The sequence below is a fragment of the Pleurodeles waltl genome, chromosome 9, assembly GCF_031143425.1.
Source record: "Pleurodeles waltl isolate 20211129_DDA chromosome 9, aPleWal1.hap1.20221129, whole genome shotgun sequence".
Classification (NCBI taxonomy): domain Eukaryota; kingdom Metazoa; phylum Chordata; class Amphibia; order Caudata; family Salamandridae; genus Pleurodeles; species Pleurodeles waltl.
Window position 1 is genome coordinate 37,754,430 of NC_090448.1, and position 18,113 is coordinate 37,772,542.

Below are 18,113 nucleotides of genomic sequence, written 5' to 3' on the forward strand. Positions count from 1 at the left end.
TGAATTGACTCCTACTGTACCATACCCAAATGCTTTCCACCCCCTCTGCCACCTGCACACTCAATTTATACAACAGGTTATTAATAGGGATTCCCCGGTGCCAACATGTAACGCCTACTGCAGAAGGCCTTAATTCATGTTACAAATTGGCATCCTTAGATTTGAGCACATTTCAATACTTGAATGCACACCAATTCTGTTGCCACCTCAAGAACCCAGAGAATCGTAATTTTTTTAGGGACTGTTTCATTGGAAACACCACGTCTCCCTTCGGCGTCTCATACATGACCACACATAACGTGGTGTACCTCCAACTTCACCTTGTGGTAAACGTCTGAAAGTAGAATATGCAAGAGGGTAAGAAAAGGCAGTAGACCTGGCAAGAGACATACAGAACACTTGTATCATCCTTTTTTTTTTTGGTGCAGTCATTTTGGATTCCATTGCCCTGTTCAAGCAGTACTTGGGGGCTGTGTCCCTTCTTGGGTCTTGGTCCACGCCCCCTGCACTACCCAGCACAGCTAGATCCCATGTTGGGCTCCATTGAATTTGAAAACCCACGTGGCGTAGCCTTAAAAAGCACATGCAGCCTCAGAGGCAGGGCGTTTTGCCCATGGGCGGGTTAGTTCTGTCTTCTTCTCTCTTGATGGCATTATTCAAACTTAGTTCTAATAAAACATATAGGGGGTTATTCTAACTTTGGAGGAGTGTTAATCCGTCCCAAAAGTGATGGTAAAGTGACGGATATACCACCAGCCGTATTACGAGTTCCATAGGATATAATGGACTCGTAATACGGCTGGTGGTAAATCCGTCACTTTTCCGTCACTTTTGGGACGGATTAACACCTCCTCCAAAGTTAGAATAACCCCCATAGTGTTTCTACAGTTCATTTGTTTTTATGAGCCTTTACGCAGGGGGCACTTTCTGACAACTGCAGACTCGGTTACAACTGCAGTTCCTTTATAGATTTTCCAATTAAGCTTCAGCCCATTGTGTAAATTTATAATGTACCTTAATCAATATTTGCTCTGTTCAAATGCAGTATGTTTAATGCAGCCTGAAATAGGCTAAGCAGCTACACCATGCATCAGGCGATGCCTATTTATTGAGGTTAGATGCTTCTTGCTCCAGGGCGCTGGCAGGTTTTGAGATCCACAATATTTAAAGAAGAGAGTAATGAACAGCAGAACGTTGAAGGTGATCTAGACCGAGCGAGGTAGAGAGAGATCGAGAGAATGTGTGGCGCATCTTCTCTGGGTCAATGCTTTCTGACCAACAGAGAAAAGTAAAGCCCCAAAGTTGAGGATATTAAGACTCCAGAAGCGAAAAGGTAATCCAGGAGACACGTTAACCTTAACATTAAAGTGGGACAAGAGGCCAATGGTCGGTAGGTGACAGAATGGGACAAGATTGCAGGATACTTCATTTGAATTGGAAATTAAAAGGTAAAAGATGGGCTGCGGTGGAAGAGGTGCGTAGGGTGCAGCAACACCGAGTGACCAGCAGGACAGCAGCGATTTTTCAATTTGGGAGGGAGAGAGCGAGTAGAGATGCTGAGCGGTGAATAGGGAACAGTAGGAGTCTAGACAGGAGGTAAGGGTTTAGCAGCAGAAAAATAAGGAGGAACATGTTTTCTGAAGTTGAACCAGTTAAAAATTACAGATTGAGGGGATTTACAAAGGTGTGTGGCAGGAAGGAAGAAAGGTGAGTCCAGGATTAGGGACAGAAGAAGAAGGGTAGAGATGATGGGGTGTAGGAAGACATTGATTTCAGTATGGAAGAGGGTTCAGTGAAGGGTGAGGAGAGGACATTGGAGAGCTTCATGGAAGATCTGGTCAGACAGATGGTTCTGTAAGGATGAAGTGCCTAAGAGAAATATAACCAGCCCATACAAATTAAAAGTGAGCGTTCAGCGCCTCACACGAGGGGAGGTCGCAAGCTACACAGGATCTGAAAAGTGCTGTACTAAGCCCTGAGACTGATAAACCTGTACCCCTAAATTGGAGATACCTGAAGCACCCCATTTCTTGAGCTGGACCGTTCTTGAGCAGCTTGACATAAGTACTCGCGAGCTTAAACATTTACTCATTCAGAAGTAGGACTGGTACACCTTTCTCAGTGATGAAAATGTAATGCAAGAGGGCATTCACACTTACTAAGGTTTTTAACTCCTTTCCCGGTAAGGCCGCTAACTAGCTTTGGGGTTGTTCCATCCCCCTTTTTTATCCAGACAGCAAATTTACTCCTTCCTGTAACAGAAGGGAATCTCCAGCTTTTTCCAGGTGGAAAATTACATGCACAGATATTAACTTGGGAGCTTGTCGGTGTTCATCACATTCTGCAAGCGTTCCTACTCTGAAGCACTTGCAGGCCTCCTGTATGAGGACATGTATTTATGTACAAGATTACACCACACATTTGTCATTCTACGCAGAAGAATAAATCAGGTCACAACTGCAGACCTTTGTCTGTAAACAACTAAGTTGAATTTTGTGAGAAAGTAGCCTCTTTCTAGCCTTGTTACCCCCACTTTTGGCCTGTTTGTGAGTATATGTCAGGGTGTTTTCACTGTCTCACTGGGATCCTGCTAGCCAGGGCCCAGTGTTCATAGTGAAAACCCTATGTTGTAAGTGTGGTTGTTATGCGTCACTGGGATCCTGCTAGCCAGGACCCCAGTGCTCATAAGTTTGTGGCCTATATGTATGTGTTCTCTGTGTGATGCCTAACTGTCTCACTGAGGCTCTGGTAACCAGAACCTCAGTGGTTATGCTCTCTCTTTACAAATTGTCACTAACAGGCTAGTGACCAATTTCACCAATTCACATTGGCATACTGGAACACCCTTATAATTCCCTAGTATATGGTACTAAGGTACCCAGGGTATTGGGGTTCCAGGAGATCCCTATGGGCTGCAGCATTTCTTTTTCCACCCATAGGGAGCTCTGACAATTCTTACACAGGCCTACCACTGCAGCCTGAGTGAAATAAAGTCCACGTTATTTCACAGCCATTTACCACTGCACTTAAGTAACTTATAAGTCACCTATATGTCTAACCTTTACCTGGTAAAGGTTGGGTGCTAAGTTACTTAGTGTGTGGGCACCCTGGCACTAGCCAAGGTGCCCCCACATCGTTCAGGGCAAATTCCCCGGACTTTGTGAGTGCGGGGACACCATTACACGCGTGCACTGTACATAGGTCCCTACCTATGTACAGCGTCACAATGGTAACTCCGAACATGGCCATGTAACATGTCTAAGATCATGGAATTGTCACCCCAATGCCATCCTGGCATTGGGGAGACAATTCCATGATCCCCCGGTTCTCTAGCACAGACCCGGGTACTGCCAAACTACCTCTCCCGGGGTTTCTCTGCAGCTGCTGCTGCTGCCAACCCCTCAGACAGGTTTCTGCCCTCCTGGGGTCCAGCCAGGCTTGGCCCAGGAAGGCAGAACAAAGGACTTCCTCAGAGAGAGGGTGTTACACCCTCTCCCTTTGGAAAATGGTGCCAGGGCTGGGGAGGAGTAGCCTCCCCCAGCCTCTGGAAATGCTTTGATGGGCACAGATGGTGCCCATCTCTGCATAAGCCAGTCTACACCGGTTCAGGGATCACCCAGCCCTGCTCTGGCACGAAACTGGACAAAGGAAAGGGGAGTGACCACTCCCCTGACCCGCACCTCCCAGAGGAGGTGCCCAGAGCTCCTCCAGTGTGCTCCAGACCTCTGCCATCTTGGAAACAGAGGTGCTGCTGGCACACTGGACTGCTATGAGTGGCCAGTGCCAGCAGGTGACGTCAGAGACTCCTCCTGATAGGCTCTTACCTGTGTTGCTAGCCTATCCTCCTTCCTAAGTAGCCAAACCTCCTTTTTTGGCTATTTAGAGTCTCTGCTTTGGGGAATTCTTTAGATAACGAATGCAAGAGCTCATCAGAGTTCCTCTGCATCTCTCTCTTCACCTTCTGCCACGGAATCGACCGCTGACTGCTCAGGACTCCTGCAAAACCGCAACAAAGTAGCAAAGACGACTACTGCAACCTTGTATCGCTGATCCTGCCGCCTTCTCGACTGTTTTCCTGGTGGTGCATGCTGTCGGGGTAGTCTGCCTCCTCTCTGCACTAGAAGCTCCGAAGAAATCTCCCGTGGGTCGACTGAATCTTCCCCCTGCAACCGCAGGCAACAAAAGCCTGCATCACCGGTCCTCTGGGTCCCCTTTCAGCACGACGAGCGTGGTCCCTGGAACGCAGCAACTCTGTCCAAGTGACTCCCACAGTCCAGTGACTCTTCAGTCCAAGTTTGGTGGAGGTAAGTCCTTGCCTCACCACGCTAGACTGCATTGCTGGGTACCGCGTGATTTGCAGCTGCTCCGGCTCCTGTGCACTCTTCCAGGATTTCTTTGTGCACAGCCAAGCCTGGGTCCCCGACACTCTAACCTGCAGTGCACAACCTTCTGAGTTGTCCTCCGGCGTCGTGGGATCTCCTTTTGTGACTTCGGGTGAGCTCTGGTTCACTCTTCTTCGTAGTGCCTGTTCTGGCACTTCTGTGGGTGCTGCCTGCTTCTGAGTGGGCTCCTTGTCTTGCTGGGCGCCCCCTCTGTCTCCTCACGCAATTGGCGACATCCTGGTCCCTCCTGGGCCACAGCAGCATCCAAAAACCCTAACCGCGACCCTTGCAGCTAGCAAGGCTTGTTTGCGGTCTTTCTGCGTGGGAACACCTCTGCAAGCTTCTTCACGACGTGGGACATCCATCCTCCAAAGGGGAAGTTCCTAGTCCTCTTCGTTCTTGCAGAATCCACAGCTTTGACCATCCGGGGGCAGCTTCTTTGCATCCTTAGCTGGCATTTCCTGGGCACCTGCCCAATCTCGACTTTGTCGCGACACTTGGACTTGGTCCCCTTGTTCCACAGGTACTCTCGTCCGGAAATCCATCTTGGTTGCATTGCTGGTGTTGGTCTTCCTTGCAGAATTCCCCTATCACGACTTCTGTGCTCTCTGGGGAACTTAGGTGCAATTTACACCTACTTTTCAGGGTCTTGGGGTGGGCTATTTTTCTAACCCTCACCGTTTTCTTACAGTCCCAGCGACCCTCTACAAGCTCACATAGGTTTGGGGTCCATACGTTATTCGCATTCCACTTTTGGAGTATGTGGTTTGTGTTGCCCCTATACCTGTGCTCTCATTGCAATCTATTGTGACTGTACATTGCTTGCATTGGTTTCTATTGCTATTACTGCATATTTTTGGTATTGTGTACATATATCTTGTGTATATTTGCTATCCTCATACTGAGGGAACTCACTGAGATACTTTTGGCATATTGTCATAAAAATAAAGTACCTTTATTTTTAGTATATCTGTGTATTGTGTTTTCTTATGATATTGTGCATATGACACCAGTGGTATAGTAGGAGCTTTGCATGTCCCCTAGTTCAGCCTAAGCTGCTAGACACCTCTTCTACACTAATAAGGGATAACTGGACCTGGTACAAAGTGTAAGTACCCCTTGGTACCACTACAAGCCAGGCCAGCCTCCTACAAATTTGACTTGCAATTACTATCACTTAGGTGTGCTAATAACTTTGTATACCCAAAATTAGCAATGCCTACATTCTTGCTCATTGGAATTCCTGTCTTCTTTTGTATGATGTATTATTTGTGTTCATACTCTAAAATAAAGCAATGATAAGTGACACTTTTGACAGCCACTGACAGTCGATCCTTTTTGCTGCCTCTTCTGACCATGCCTTATGTTTGGTAACCAGATGATCCTGTCTGCATCTTCAAACACCAGCCTCAGCCGCCGCACTCGGTGCTGAAGTTCCTGCAGGATCTCTTCTCCAGCAAAGACACGTCCAGTCTGTTCTACCACACTGACATGATGGTTATGATAGACATCATCGTCAGGCAGATAGCAGACCTCTCGCCCGGAGACAAGGTTGGTGATGGGATCCACGGTGGGAGAGGGGTTTGATGTTGGTCTTTGATCTTTAACGCTAAAAGATATTGGAAGGTTTTATTGTAAGAATAGTGGTTTAAGCTTTTGCTGTAACATATTTGTTTATTTACTAATTGTTTTATATCCCACATACTCCACCAGGTTTCTTAGTGCTGTACAATCCAACCTAAGACAGACATAAGCAGTTTGACTTGGCCCACTTTGGTGAATATAGTGTCTTCTGAGTTCCAGTAACAATAATTCCCAAGGTGAACCATCCACCATATTGCGACCTCTACAACTGTTGTGTGTCTGGTACACTGGAGACTGTATGAGCAGCATCCACTGTCCCACGTGTTGTCGCAGGTGCACCTAGTTTTCAATATTTGCTGGCACACCTGTTGCGTGAGTGCTGTAAATAGAGTGCAGGTCAGATTTCAGAAGCAGAATAAAAATGTGCACTTCCTCTGCTGGAAAAATTCTGGTGAGCTTGCACAGACCTAAGAAGAGGTATCCTGTCGGACAGGAGGGCCCAGGCGTGCAGCTGGCTGGGAGGTACGTGCAAGAGGCTGAGAACTTGGAAGGGAACATGGAGACGATGAAAGGGAGAGAGTGACGGGGGGAAGAGGATCAGAAAGGAAGAGCTCAGAGGGGTACCCATGACGGATGGAAGGCAGGAGAAAGTGTGGAGACTGTTGGAATGAGCAACAGCGAATGGTGAAACGCAGAAGGGGTAAAGACAAGGAGCTAACGGGGAGGGTTATAGGGCACAGCTGGTCAGGACATTGAAAAATAACAATTGGTGGATGGGGAGCATCTGAAAGGATGGGAGTTGTCACCAATGGACACAATTGTATTATATTTCAGCATTTATATAGCACTTACTAACCTTACATGGGTCACTGAATTGCTTGCCTACATGGGCAATAAGCACCGCCGTGAATGGTGTGTGGTTGGAGGGATGTTGTATTTGTTTTTTTACCATGTGTGGTAAGTGTTTCCGTGATGTGCGTGATCACCACCGAGGTGCGGTTATCATATTATGTGGTGTTGCACTTAGCACCGTGGTGGATGAAGAGGTGTGTGACGTAGACAACAGTTTATGGTTTTCAGTAACTGGCAGCTTTGTGCAGTTTTGCAAGTTCCTTTATTGTATTTCCTAGGATCATAGTCCACTTATTGGGTTACTGCACTGGGTTGTCCAGTTTGATATTTTGTATTAAGTTTTTGGTCCTGAGAAGGCATGGTTGGAGAGGGTAGAGGTTAGGAGATCTGCCGTGATGAGCTCTAAACTGGAGTCCTCCGATTGGCTAGCAGTATGTTGCAGATATCTTCAGTTATTCCACACCTGTTCAGCTGGTAAGGGCTGGACTATGGGCGGATATAGTACTGGGTGATGGACAAGACCCGTAGGTCCTACAGGAGTGTAAGAGACTTAAGCTACAACTATATACTGTCCAGGCTAACCATAGGGCAGTACTTCTTTCTTTAACCTGGATATAGAAAGTAGCGCACTGGTTGGGTTGTTTTATATCTGTGGGCTGTAAGCCATAGATTGCACTTAAATGTGTGATTATTTTTCTGTGTTGTATCCCGTTGTGGAATGATATTGTTTTCTTGGAAGTACCATGTTTTCAGCTCTCTTCTGAAGTGCACGTGCTCTTGATCCTTCATATTCATACGCTAGCGAGTTCCAGAGCTTGTACTGAAAAAGAAGTGCCTCCTTTTGATTTCTTATAGTAAGGTGGTTTGATGATCAGGGGTGCAATCCCTGGAGCTCAGTTTTGTTTGTATTGCTTGAATTTAACATGTAGGTATAGCAGTCCTTTTCCTTGGAGGCCCTGTGGACAATATAGAGTGCCTTGGACATTGCCTTTTGGCGGTAGGTAGCCAGTGAAGTGATTGTATGACTTGAGTCATCCGTTCCCTTGGGTGAAGGAGGAGAAGTCATCTTGCAGCAGTATTTTGTATACAGTGTATTTTGCATATGGTGACTCTGGGGGTGTCAGGGTATAGGCTGTTGGTATATTCAAGCTTGGAGATTACGCATGTGAGGATTGATTGTAGTTTTTGTTGGTATCCAAGGCGTTGGAAGATGCAATGCAGTGTTTGCATTGTGTAGAAGGCACTCTTCGGCCAGACCAGGTCAGGTAGGAGGTAGAGAAGAGGAAGGGTCATTGGATCTCCTCTGTGTTGAATGACAAGACAGGTAGGCCTGACCTGTTAAGTCACTGGAGGGTGATGGTGAATGTGTAGTGTTGACTCATGATTGATGCCAAAAAAAGGCATGTGTGGTTGAGCAAGCCATCAGTGGCATTCAGTGGATTTGAGCCCCTGTACTTTTTGAAGTGATTGTTACACAATATCTGTTAGACCCTTCCATTAGAGGAGGCCTTCATGAAAGGTGCTTGGAGGTGACGAAACAGAACACTTCTTTCGCCTCTTTCTCCCACCATCTGCTCGAGGCCCACAGGAATGTTCTTACACAGATAGGTTGGTAAAATTGACCAAGAAGAAATATAGAGAAAAAGAGGCCAGAAGTGGGGAGGAGGGGCAAACTAAAATGGAAAAGGAAGTAGAAAAGATTTTGTACGCAGAAATATATATAAAGGATTAATCAATCAATCAAGGATTTATAAAGCACAGAAAATCACCTGTGAGGGTCTCAAGGCACTGAAAAAGCAAGGAGAAGACAAGAGCGATGCAGCAGCATAGCGAGAGATGGGCCTGGCTGGGGCCTGCTCAGTGGGGTCGCGCTGGGGCCCGCTGAATGGGGTCGTGCTGGGGCCCCTATTAAGAAGGTCCTGGGAGAGTCGGCGCTGAGAGGCGGTGGGCAGGGCTAGGCAGGAAATAACATGCACCATGCAGAAACAACAAGGGAAGAGCAAGGAGAAAGCAGTGAAAATGAGAGAAAAGCAAGAAGCAGGCATAAAAATGGGAAAAGCAAGAAGAAAGCAGTGAAAACAAGGGAAAAGCAAGGAGAAGGCACACAGAAAATGAGAGTGAAAGCAAGGAGAAAGCAGTGTAAATGGAGGAAAAGCAATGAGAAGGCACACAAAAAAAATGGGGGAAAGCAGGGGAAAGCAAGGAAAAGACAGGAGCAAGAGCAGTGCAGCAGCATGGGGAGAGCTGGGTCTGGGACAAGCTGGGCCTGGGACCTGCTCAATGAGGTCGTGCTGCGGCCTCAAGTAAGTAGGTCCTGTGAGGAGGGGGGGCGTTATAAGGGGCTCGGCGGGAAATAACTAGTGGCACGTGGGAGCGATAAGGGAAAAAGCACAGAGAAGACATACAAAAAACAACAAAAAAGGCGAGGAGAAAGCAGTGAAAACGAGGGAAAGGCAAGGACAATGCACACTAAAACGGGGGAAATGCAAGGAGAAAGTAATGAAAACCAGGGAAAAGCACACAAAAAAGAGGGGAAAGGCAAGTAGAAAGCAATGAAAACTAGTGAAAAGCAAGGAGAAGGCACACAAAAAACAGGAAAAGCAAGGAGGAGGCACACAAAAAACAGGAAAAGCAAGGGGAGGGCACACAAAAAAAGAAGGAAAAAGCAAGTAGAAAGCAGTGAAAACTAGTGAAAAAAAAGAGAAGGCATACAAAAAAAACAGGAAAAGGCAAGGACAAGGCACACAAAAAAAACAGGGAAAAGCAAGGATGAGTCACACAAAAAACGGGGAGAAAAGCAAGGAGAAAACAGTGAAAATGAAGGAAAATCAATGAGAAGGCACACAAAAAATTGGGGGAAGCAAGGAGAAAGCAGTGAGAACAAGGGAAAAGCAAGGACAAGGCGCACAAAAAACGGGCAAAAGCAAGGGGAAGGCACACAAAAAACAAGGGTGAAAGCAAGGAGAAAACAGTGAAAATGAAGGAAAATCAATGAGAAGGCACTCAAACTGGGGGAAAGCAAGGAGAAAGCAGTGAGAACAAGGGAAACTCAATGAGAAGGCACACAAAAAACGGGGGAAAAGCAAAGTGAAGACAGGAGCATGAGCAATGCAGCAGCACGGGGAGAGCTGGGCCTGGGACCTACTCAATGGAGTCATGCTGTGGCCTCCATTGAGTAGGTCCAGGTGGGAGGGGCTAGGCAGGAAATAATGGGTGACATGCAGGAGCAGTAAGGGAAAAAGCAAGGAGAAAACCAACCAAAAACTACATAAAAGGCAAGGAGGAAGCAGTGAAAACGAGAGAAAGGTAAGTAGAATGCATACAAAACACAGGTGAAAAAGCAATGTAAAAGCAACACAAAAATGGGGGGTGTAAAGTAAACAAAACAGTGATAACAAGGGAAAAGCAGGGAGGAGGGACTAAAAAAATGAGGGATAAATCAAGGAGAAGACCGGAACAAGAGCGATGCAGCAGTATGGGGAAAGCTGGGCTGGGACCTGAGGCATGAGAAGTTGGGGCCTGATTCAGAGTTTGGTGGACAGGTTGCTTGCTCTCCCTCACAAACGTGACAGAGACCATGTCTGTTGTGTTGCCAGTGCCATACGATGTAATGCAGTTGTAATGATGCGGAGGGGATAGTCTTCATGTTTGTGACAACGTAACCTGTCCACTAGGTTCTAAATCAGGCCCTTAGTGTTGAATGTGGATGCGTACAGAAATCAGTGAATTTAACAACTAGGTAGAGGGATGGTATTTTTCTCATTTTCTTTATCTGCAGTCTCTCGAGATGTTGAAAATGTTGTTGTTCTACTTCTACGCAGCTGCGGATGGAATACTTGTCACTGATGCACGCCATCATCCGCTCGACGGATTACCTCCAGCACCGGCACCGTTACAACGACCTGCAGAGGACGCTGCAGCGTATCCTATCAGAGGAAGAGGAGGGACCTCACTGCCAAATGGACAAAATGATAGTCCACGAAATCCACAAAGAGTTCCCGGATATATCTGCTGGGATGGACTAAGGGTCAAGAGTTAAAGAGACTGAACTGAATAGCCTCCTACTTGGAGAAGAAATGGCTGCTGCACCAGATGACTTTATTTTGCCAGGTTTATCAGTTCGCATTGACATTTACCAACATTTCTTTTGCAACCAGGCGAGGTAGAACCAACCACTCTGGGGAACCCTTTACCATTGGTTGTTGTCAGCAGTCGTAAAGAATTATGGTACATTTATGAGCTGTTCGGTGCTTGTTCCCAGCAGTTCAAGTGGCAAAGGTTTGACAAGTTTGAGCCAAGTGGGCTAGGGGTGAGTTTTTATAGACCATGATGCACACATGGGACAGACCTGCAAGTAGGTTGCAAATCATAACTTTCATTTTGTTTACTGAACTATTAAGTAGTGTTTTAGGCATTATAAAGTCAATTCAGCATTGCTTCCTGTAGTCTGTTACAAGGCAGCGTTTCTCTTTAGGAAGATTCTGAATTGCGTGACCATCTTCGCTATTGATCAGCTACACTAAGAAACGTCATCTCAAATCACCCTGCACTAGATGCTTGATACCTTAGTTTGTTTTGTTCTCAAAATCCTTTGGGATTATTTCTTAGCAAATTTTGTATCTGCTTTCCTGGGTTGCGCGAAGTAGTGTTTTATAGCTGCCCGAATAGCTTTTTTGAAAAATGGGGCTTGTTTCTCATTTATCCCAGAAGCAGGCCCGGCTGTATGTCCAAGGATTGAGTTGCACTCATAAGGGTGCACCTTTTGACTAAAAACCTGAGGTTTGAGATTGGGGGGAGGACGGGGGAGCCCTGGGTTACGACTGAATGGGGAGTCGGAATTTTTCATAGTATTGAATGTTTATAAGCTAATTAAGCGCAATGTCCGAAACCTTAGTTTGATGGTAATTATGTCCTTCATGGAAGGCATCTATGGATGTAAACACATTAATATCCACCTGGTCCCTGGCAATACGCGAATCTCAGCTGGTGCTGTTACTTACTTTGTGATTTAGTGCAATGGCAATACAATTTTACTTTGCTTCGTCGATAAAAGCATGAAATGTTTTCTTCCTTGGGTTAACATTTCCCAAGTATACCTCGCCGGAGAAAACGTAACAGAAAAGGCGGCCCTGTATCATCCTAATGATCATAGTGTCATAGCATCTCCTGCTTCTGACATCACGCACAATTTACAAGCCGTGGTTTGGTCACATCTACAATGAAGGAGAACAGCTGACCCTACCGGGGCTTCTTCCCCAGTAGAGAGAGGTTGTATCAAGGTGTTATTTCTTAGATCCGTCCCTTCTCGGAAGTTAGTCTTAAATTGGACCTTGTCTGTTGTGGGAATGACCAATGGGGTGATATACTCTGCTAACCCTGATTTCAGATTATGGTTCTCGGCTTTATTCTCTTGGCTGTCTAATGTTGAATAGGAGACCAGTCTCTGTCGGCAAATTTGGGAAAGAAATTCTGATGTATCCTGGCAACCCTGCAGCTGTGTCTTAAACTTGCCTTCTCTGTGGTTCCTTTGTATCCATCAACCACAATTACATTGCTACTTACCTTAACAGTGGGTTCATCGTAGCCTATCGACGTTTGCTTTACGTTAAAAGTGAAAGGCGATAAATGCTGATAATCTGGGTAAGGATTTCTGCCAGTCTTCTCCTTGTTCCCAAAACCTGCAATTGGTGCCTAAATTGATAATCTTATTTTCATTAAATGATGTCATTTTACCAGATTTAAAATTTTAGCCTAGATCGCCTGATACCAAGAGTAATAGACAACAACATTGAAACATTAGAAAGACTTTCTCTCCTTTTAAAATTCAAGCTTTCAGAAGCACTCTTAGTTTTTGGCCATCTTCCAAGGGCATACTCCTACCTCTGAAGCTTTTTTTTATTACTGCTTTTAAATCAGTTACTGGAATCCTGTATTGATTGGTGTTAGGTCAGCAGAGAATCCGGTTATTGGAAATTGTGATTGCGCGTTCTGCCCTGGGAACGCCTCCAGCGTAGGATCCAAGCGAGAGCCTCTGGCTGGGACTTTTGGTTACATTGTGTAAACCTTCCCTCCTGTTCTGCCTAGACAAATTTCCAGTTCCATCTTTAAAGCAGCAGCGATCAATCCCCTTTTAAGGCGGTGTATTTAAATTTAAGCGGTAAATGTATTAATTTGTTCTTCTGATCCAAGATAACCCAAAGCCCAGAAACCTATCTGTAGCAACTAGGTCCAGTGGCTATTAAAGGATAACTGGTCACCTAGGATTACCCTCCGGGATAGTACTGATAGTGAAGTAAAGGGCGATATATTCAAGTATCGCAGCACCTTTTGCTGGCTGCTTTCCTAGTCCGAATGTTTTAATTCACGGAGAAGCCCATTCTAAACAATGATGGGAATAGAGTCTACAGCTGGAATTTACAGATTGTTTCTTTCACCATACGGCTTGAACTCATCTTTCCAGTTTTTCATACCCGAGAAGTCCAATTCTGAAATACTATTGTTGGTAGTTTCTCATAGCTCTTAGCAAGTTTTGTTTAAAGCATCCATATTGGGCGGGAGAGGGATTACTAACATGAAGATTGGATAAAGGAAGCAGCGATGCTCCAGGACTTTGCAAACCAGATAACACCAGGTACCAATATTACGTGGGAATGTGGGACACCATTTTTGTATTTTTATCTTATTTAATAATAGTTCTGTGACCAGAGTCAGGCTTTGTTGCATAGAGAAACCGTTTGATGCATAGCTAAAGTTATTGGTAGATAACAATGAGTCTGAGTAAATTATAGAAGTTTCATGGTGAAAAGTTACATTTTTCTCTTAAGACTTTTCTCATCATTTCGAAGGGTACCCTTCCTTATTGTGACATTTGAGGCTGTAAACAAGGCCTATTTTGGAAAGTCTAAGCTGGAAAGCCTGCCCAGCTGAAAACTGTGCCTGGGTTAGGCCCATTCAGAGAATGTCCTGGAGAGGACAGTGAAACTCTGGTCTTGTCATTCAGGCTTTTTTGATTTTGAAATGGTGTAAACTGGGCAGTTGGGCAATGAACAATTTCACTTCTTGGGCAGCAGGTTTGGGATGACAAAACACTTAAACTGCTTTCTGTGGCATTTTTTCAATCTGTGTTTTGACCCAAAATCATCGACTTATTTGGATTTATATAACAACTCAAATTTCTGGATTGTTTCATTACACACTGAATGATTAAGGACAAATTCTCATTTAGGGAACCTTATGTAGTGCTCTTAAAATTCCATCTGCGTGTCTCACAAACTACTATTTATGTTGAAAATTAGCATAAACTAGGTTCTTCCAGGTATTGGGACTACTTGTGGTGTTGGGCTTGCACCTTTTCCCCAGCATCATTCATACGTGTCCCGAAATCCTACAATGTCCAAAATGCTGTGAGGTTCTTGTGGTTGAACAACCTGGTGGAATCCACTGGATCAGACCCTAGCCTTGTGATTGCCATGGAAGTGAAACAGTTATAGTTATGTGTCAGAGTCCCTATCACTAGTAGTTTCTGGGTATTTTGGCCTGGTTAAATGGTCTCTTCTTGCCAAAAGAATTTTCTGTTGCAGAATATCTCCTTTGCGTTTGTTTCTGTTTGTCATGCTTCAGCAAGTCATGGCTCCATCTGCATTTGTTCTGTTTCTCTCTGGCCACGACCCAGTACCCTCTTTCTGAATTCCTGGCACTTCCCAAAGTTCATATGTGATTTTTAACACGTTTATTGATCAGTCTTACAGGGACAGGTGGGCGGTAGTCGGATAACCATGAGTGCAGATGTGCTGAGTGGGAGGACACCTGGATCAGCGACCAGCACCCTTATCATGACTGAAAAATGGTCTCACCTGAGAGTGTTAATTGCTTAGGTCGCATCTTTACTGGTTAATGTCATTATGGTCGTGTGGACCACAACTATGGATAAGTGATTGGCTTTGGCTTTTGTTTGATAAGTATTATTTCGCAAAGTTGCTTTGTGTAGAGTAACCTCTAAAGGTAAGAGCATTGCATCTCTTGTTGTGGGTACCAGGATAGAAAGATGAAGATGCTTAAGGTAAGGGCATTGCTTCTCAGTGGCATGGGTACTAGGATGAAGTGATGAAGCTGCTTAAAGCAAGAGCATTGCCTCTTAGTGGCATGGGTACCCGGATGGGGTGATGAAGATGCTTAAAGCAAGAGCATTGCTTCTCAATGGCATGGGTACCAGGAAGAAGTGATGAAGATGCTTAAGGAAAGAGCATTGCTTCTCAGTGGCATGTGTATTATGATGAAGTGATGAAGATGCTTAAAGCAAGAGCATTGCCTCTCACTGGCATTGGTACCAGGAGGAAGTGATGAAGATGCTTAAGGCAAGAGCACTGCATCTCTTGGCATGGTTACCAGGATGAGGTGATGAAGATGCTTAAAGCAAGAGCATTGCTTCTCAGTGGCATGTGTGCTAGGATGAAGTGATGAAGATGCTTAAAGCAAGAGCATTGCCTCTCAGTGGCCTGGGTACCTGGAAGGGGTGATGAAGATGCTTAAAGCAAGAGCATTGCCTCTCACTGGCATTGGTACCAGGAGGAAGTGATGAAGATGCTTAAGGCAAGAGCACTGCATCTCTTGGCATGGTTACCAGGATGAGGTGATGAAGATGCTTAAAGCAAGAGCATTGCTTCTCAGTGGCATGTGTGCTAGGATGAAGTGATGAAGATGCTTAAAGCAAGAGCATTGCCTCTCAGTGGCCTGGGTACCCGGAAGGGGTGATGAAGATGCTTAAGGCAAGAGCACTGCATCTCTTGGCATGGGTACCGGGATGGAATGAGGAAGATGCTTTTAACCATTATGTGAGGCTCATTCACCTCCTAGTAGAGTGCATCAAGGCGTGGATAGATGTGCACTGATATTCATTTATTTCTTCCTGGAAGCGTTTTGTATTTAGTGTGTTCACAGAGAACTACACCAAATAATCGCTCTTATGCACTGACTAATCCATTATTGATTTGCATCCATGTGTTTTTACCTATAGGTCTTGATGGACTCATTGATGCGGCTGCTTGGACATCCATGCTTTAACGTGTCGTGAATTACTGTCCCTTGTTTGCCAACACTGTGCCATATGCGGACGAGCCCCAGTATGACCACTATTGCTCGGGGCTGAGTTTTTAGCAACGTTTGCACTTGTTGTCTGCTTACATGCATTTTATAAGGAATTATGTTTACGCTGAGATTCCAAAGCACTGTAGGGTGATCCTGATCATGGCATTAGCAGCGGTAGTACACAGGCCAGAAGTGGACTGTATGCGAGGTCTCAACAGCACTCAAATGAGCAGTTTTACTTGAGTAACCAGGGATCTTTAATAAACAAAAAAATGTTTCATCCATTTCTTCCATAAATCATGCTAGTTCAGACCTGCTTTTAATAATAGTTGACATGTACTGGATGTCATAGTAACTAGTTACGCCTCTTGTATCTTTGACTGACTTTGCAAGTGACTTATCTGCACATGTTACTCAGCTGCCGTGCACTGAAATCGAACCCCTAACACTAGCTTGAAATAAAACTGAATTTATTCCTGAAACTTTATGTGGATGCAACAGTCTTCTTGCTTCGTGGCATTCATCAGCGTTTGCCTTCCGCTTCTCGGGCGAGATATGTAAATGTTCATGCAACTTGACTGTATTTATTGAGAAAATATTCACTAATGAAGACATAATCATTTATTGCTGGTGAATAAGCACAGGATGCTTTCAGCTTAGCCATTTGCATCATAAATAAAACATTTATTCGTTCATGCGGCTATCCCTCGTGCGGGGGACAGAAATTGGGGCAACAGAGCGCGTGTGAATGACGTGGCTGTGGAAGAACTGTGTTCATGGTTTTTGTGTTGTTTCATTCACACTGTCTTCAGTGTCGTTGACACCGTTGGCGAAGCTTGGACACCTCGCGACCATCTCGCTTCCTTCCGGCCAGACACCCGTCAGGGCTGTGCTTCCCACTCATCAGCATTGCCTTGCGTTGTTAGCCCGGATGGTTCACTGACAGCAGATCACAACTCTTAGAATACCACAACTTTCAGAATGTTCTGAGTTGTCCAGTGAAAGCCATGGACAGGAGATGTGTACAGGAGGAGGTGGGATGTACTTGGTCGAAGCTGCAGCCCCTGCGGTGAAACCAGATGCTCCTGGATCCGGCTGAAAGCACCTTCACTACAGCATTATTATTTTAATTTCAATATTTTTGTTTTTTTCAGACGGTGTGCAATGAATCACTCTGTTATGACATAATCAGCAAACCAAGGTGTTGAGATGTCACCATAGTGGTGTGAAATGTGTCCACTGCAAGCCTTTTCCTTTGCTGTATGTCTTTACTATGCACAAGGTTTAAAATTATAACACAACATTTCATGAGATACGTGTTCAGTCTGTTGCGTAGTCTTGTAATGTGATGGGAGCGGTTTAGTGACCTGCAGGATCTTTGGCCTGCACTGACACCCCTCGTCTGCCCACACTTTCCTGTCTTCTTCTCACTGTTACGTTCTTCTCCCTCTTCCACCACTGAGCATCTTCCAACCCGACATAACCTTTGTAGAGTACCGTGGGTGCCATAGACTCCTAGTCACCTTTTAATGCCAGCCCCAGTGTTCATAGCTTCAACAAAGCCTCCACTCTGCTCTCCATTGCGTCACATACATTCCCACATGATATTTCTTGCATTTACTCTGCTTCTTCTCCCCTCAACTCATCGCTTCTTCAGTAGGCACCACCAACTCAACATCCTTGGATATAACCTTCACCTTGCCTGACTGCCCTTTATTATGCTAAATGAGAGGTTGTTAGAATCGGGCCACCGCGTACCCAAAGCATGTGGTCATCCACCGATTTATGTGCCAACACTGTTGCCTGTGCCAGTAGCACACAGTCAACCCAGTTGGCATCTGCCAATCTGTTGGTCCCACGTCTATATGGAACACCTACAAATTATTCCACCCTTCTTTAAAAACAATTGAACCCCATTACCCGTGGTGCACCCTGTCATGTCTGAACGCAAGTTCTAGAAACTCACCAACTCTGTATCGAGGTTTTTCACAAATACTTGCACCGACCAATGGGGGAGCAACAATCGGAACTAGAACATAAGACGAGCCTTCACTCCATACTACCACTGATCAGAAATATCAAGACAAATTATCACCAGGGTATATCCAGAAACATCTATTTTGGCCTTACTCCAGGCCTGGTACAAACCTTTAACCCCAGTATGGTCACCCCCCCCTCCATTCATAAACCAACCCAACTGCTACCAAGACA

The 18,113-nt window shown here is 45.3% G+C and overlaps 1 protein-coding gene across 2 annotated transcripts in view; it reads left to right on the forward strand.

Annotated features, from left to right (window-relative positions):
- NCKIPSD (NCK interacting protein with SH3 domain) overlaps positions 1-16,389 on the forward strand; it is a 328,023-nt gene extending 311,634 nt beyond the window's left edge. For both annotated transcript variants that reach the window (XM_069206217.1, XM_069206218.1), the window contains exons 12-13: positions 5,761-5,933; positions 10,640-16,389. In XM_069206217.1, the coding sequence (XP_069062318.1) occupies positions 5,761-5,933; positions 10,640-10,843 (377 nt within the window). In that variant the 3' untranslated portion in view covers positions 10,844-16,389. The remainder of the gene's footprint in view (positions 1-5,760; positions 5,934-10,639) is intronic.
- The last annotated feature ends 1,724 nt before the right edge of the window (positions 16,390-18,113 follow it).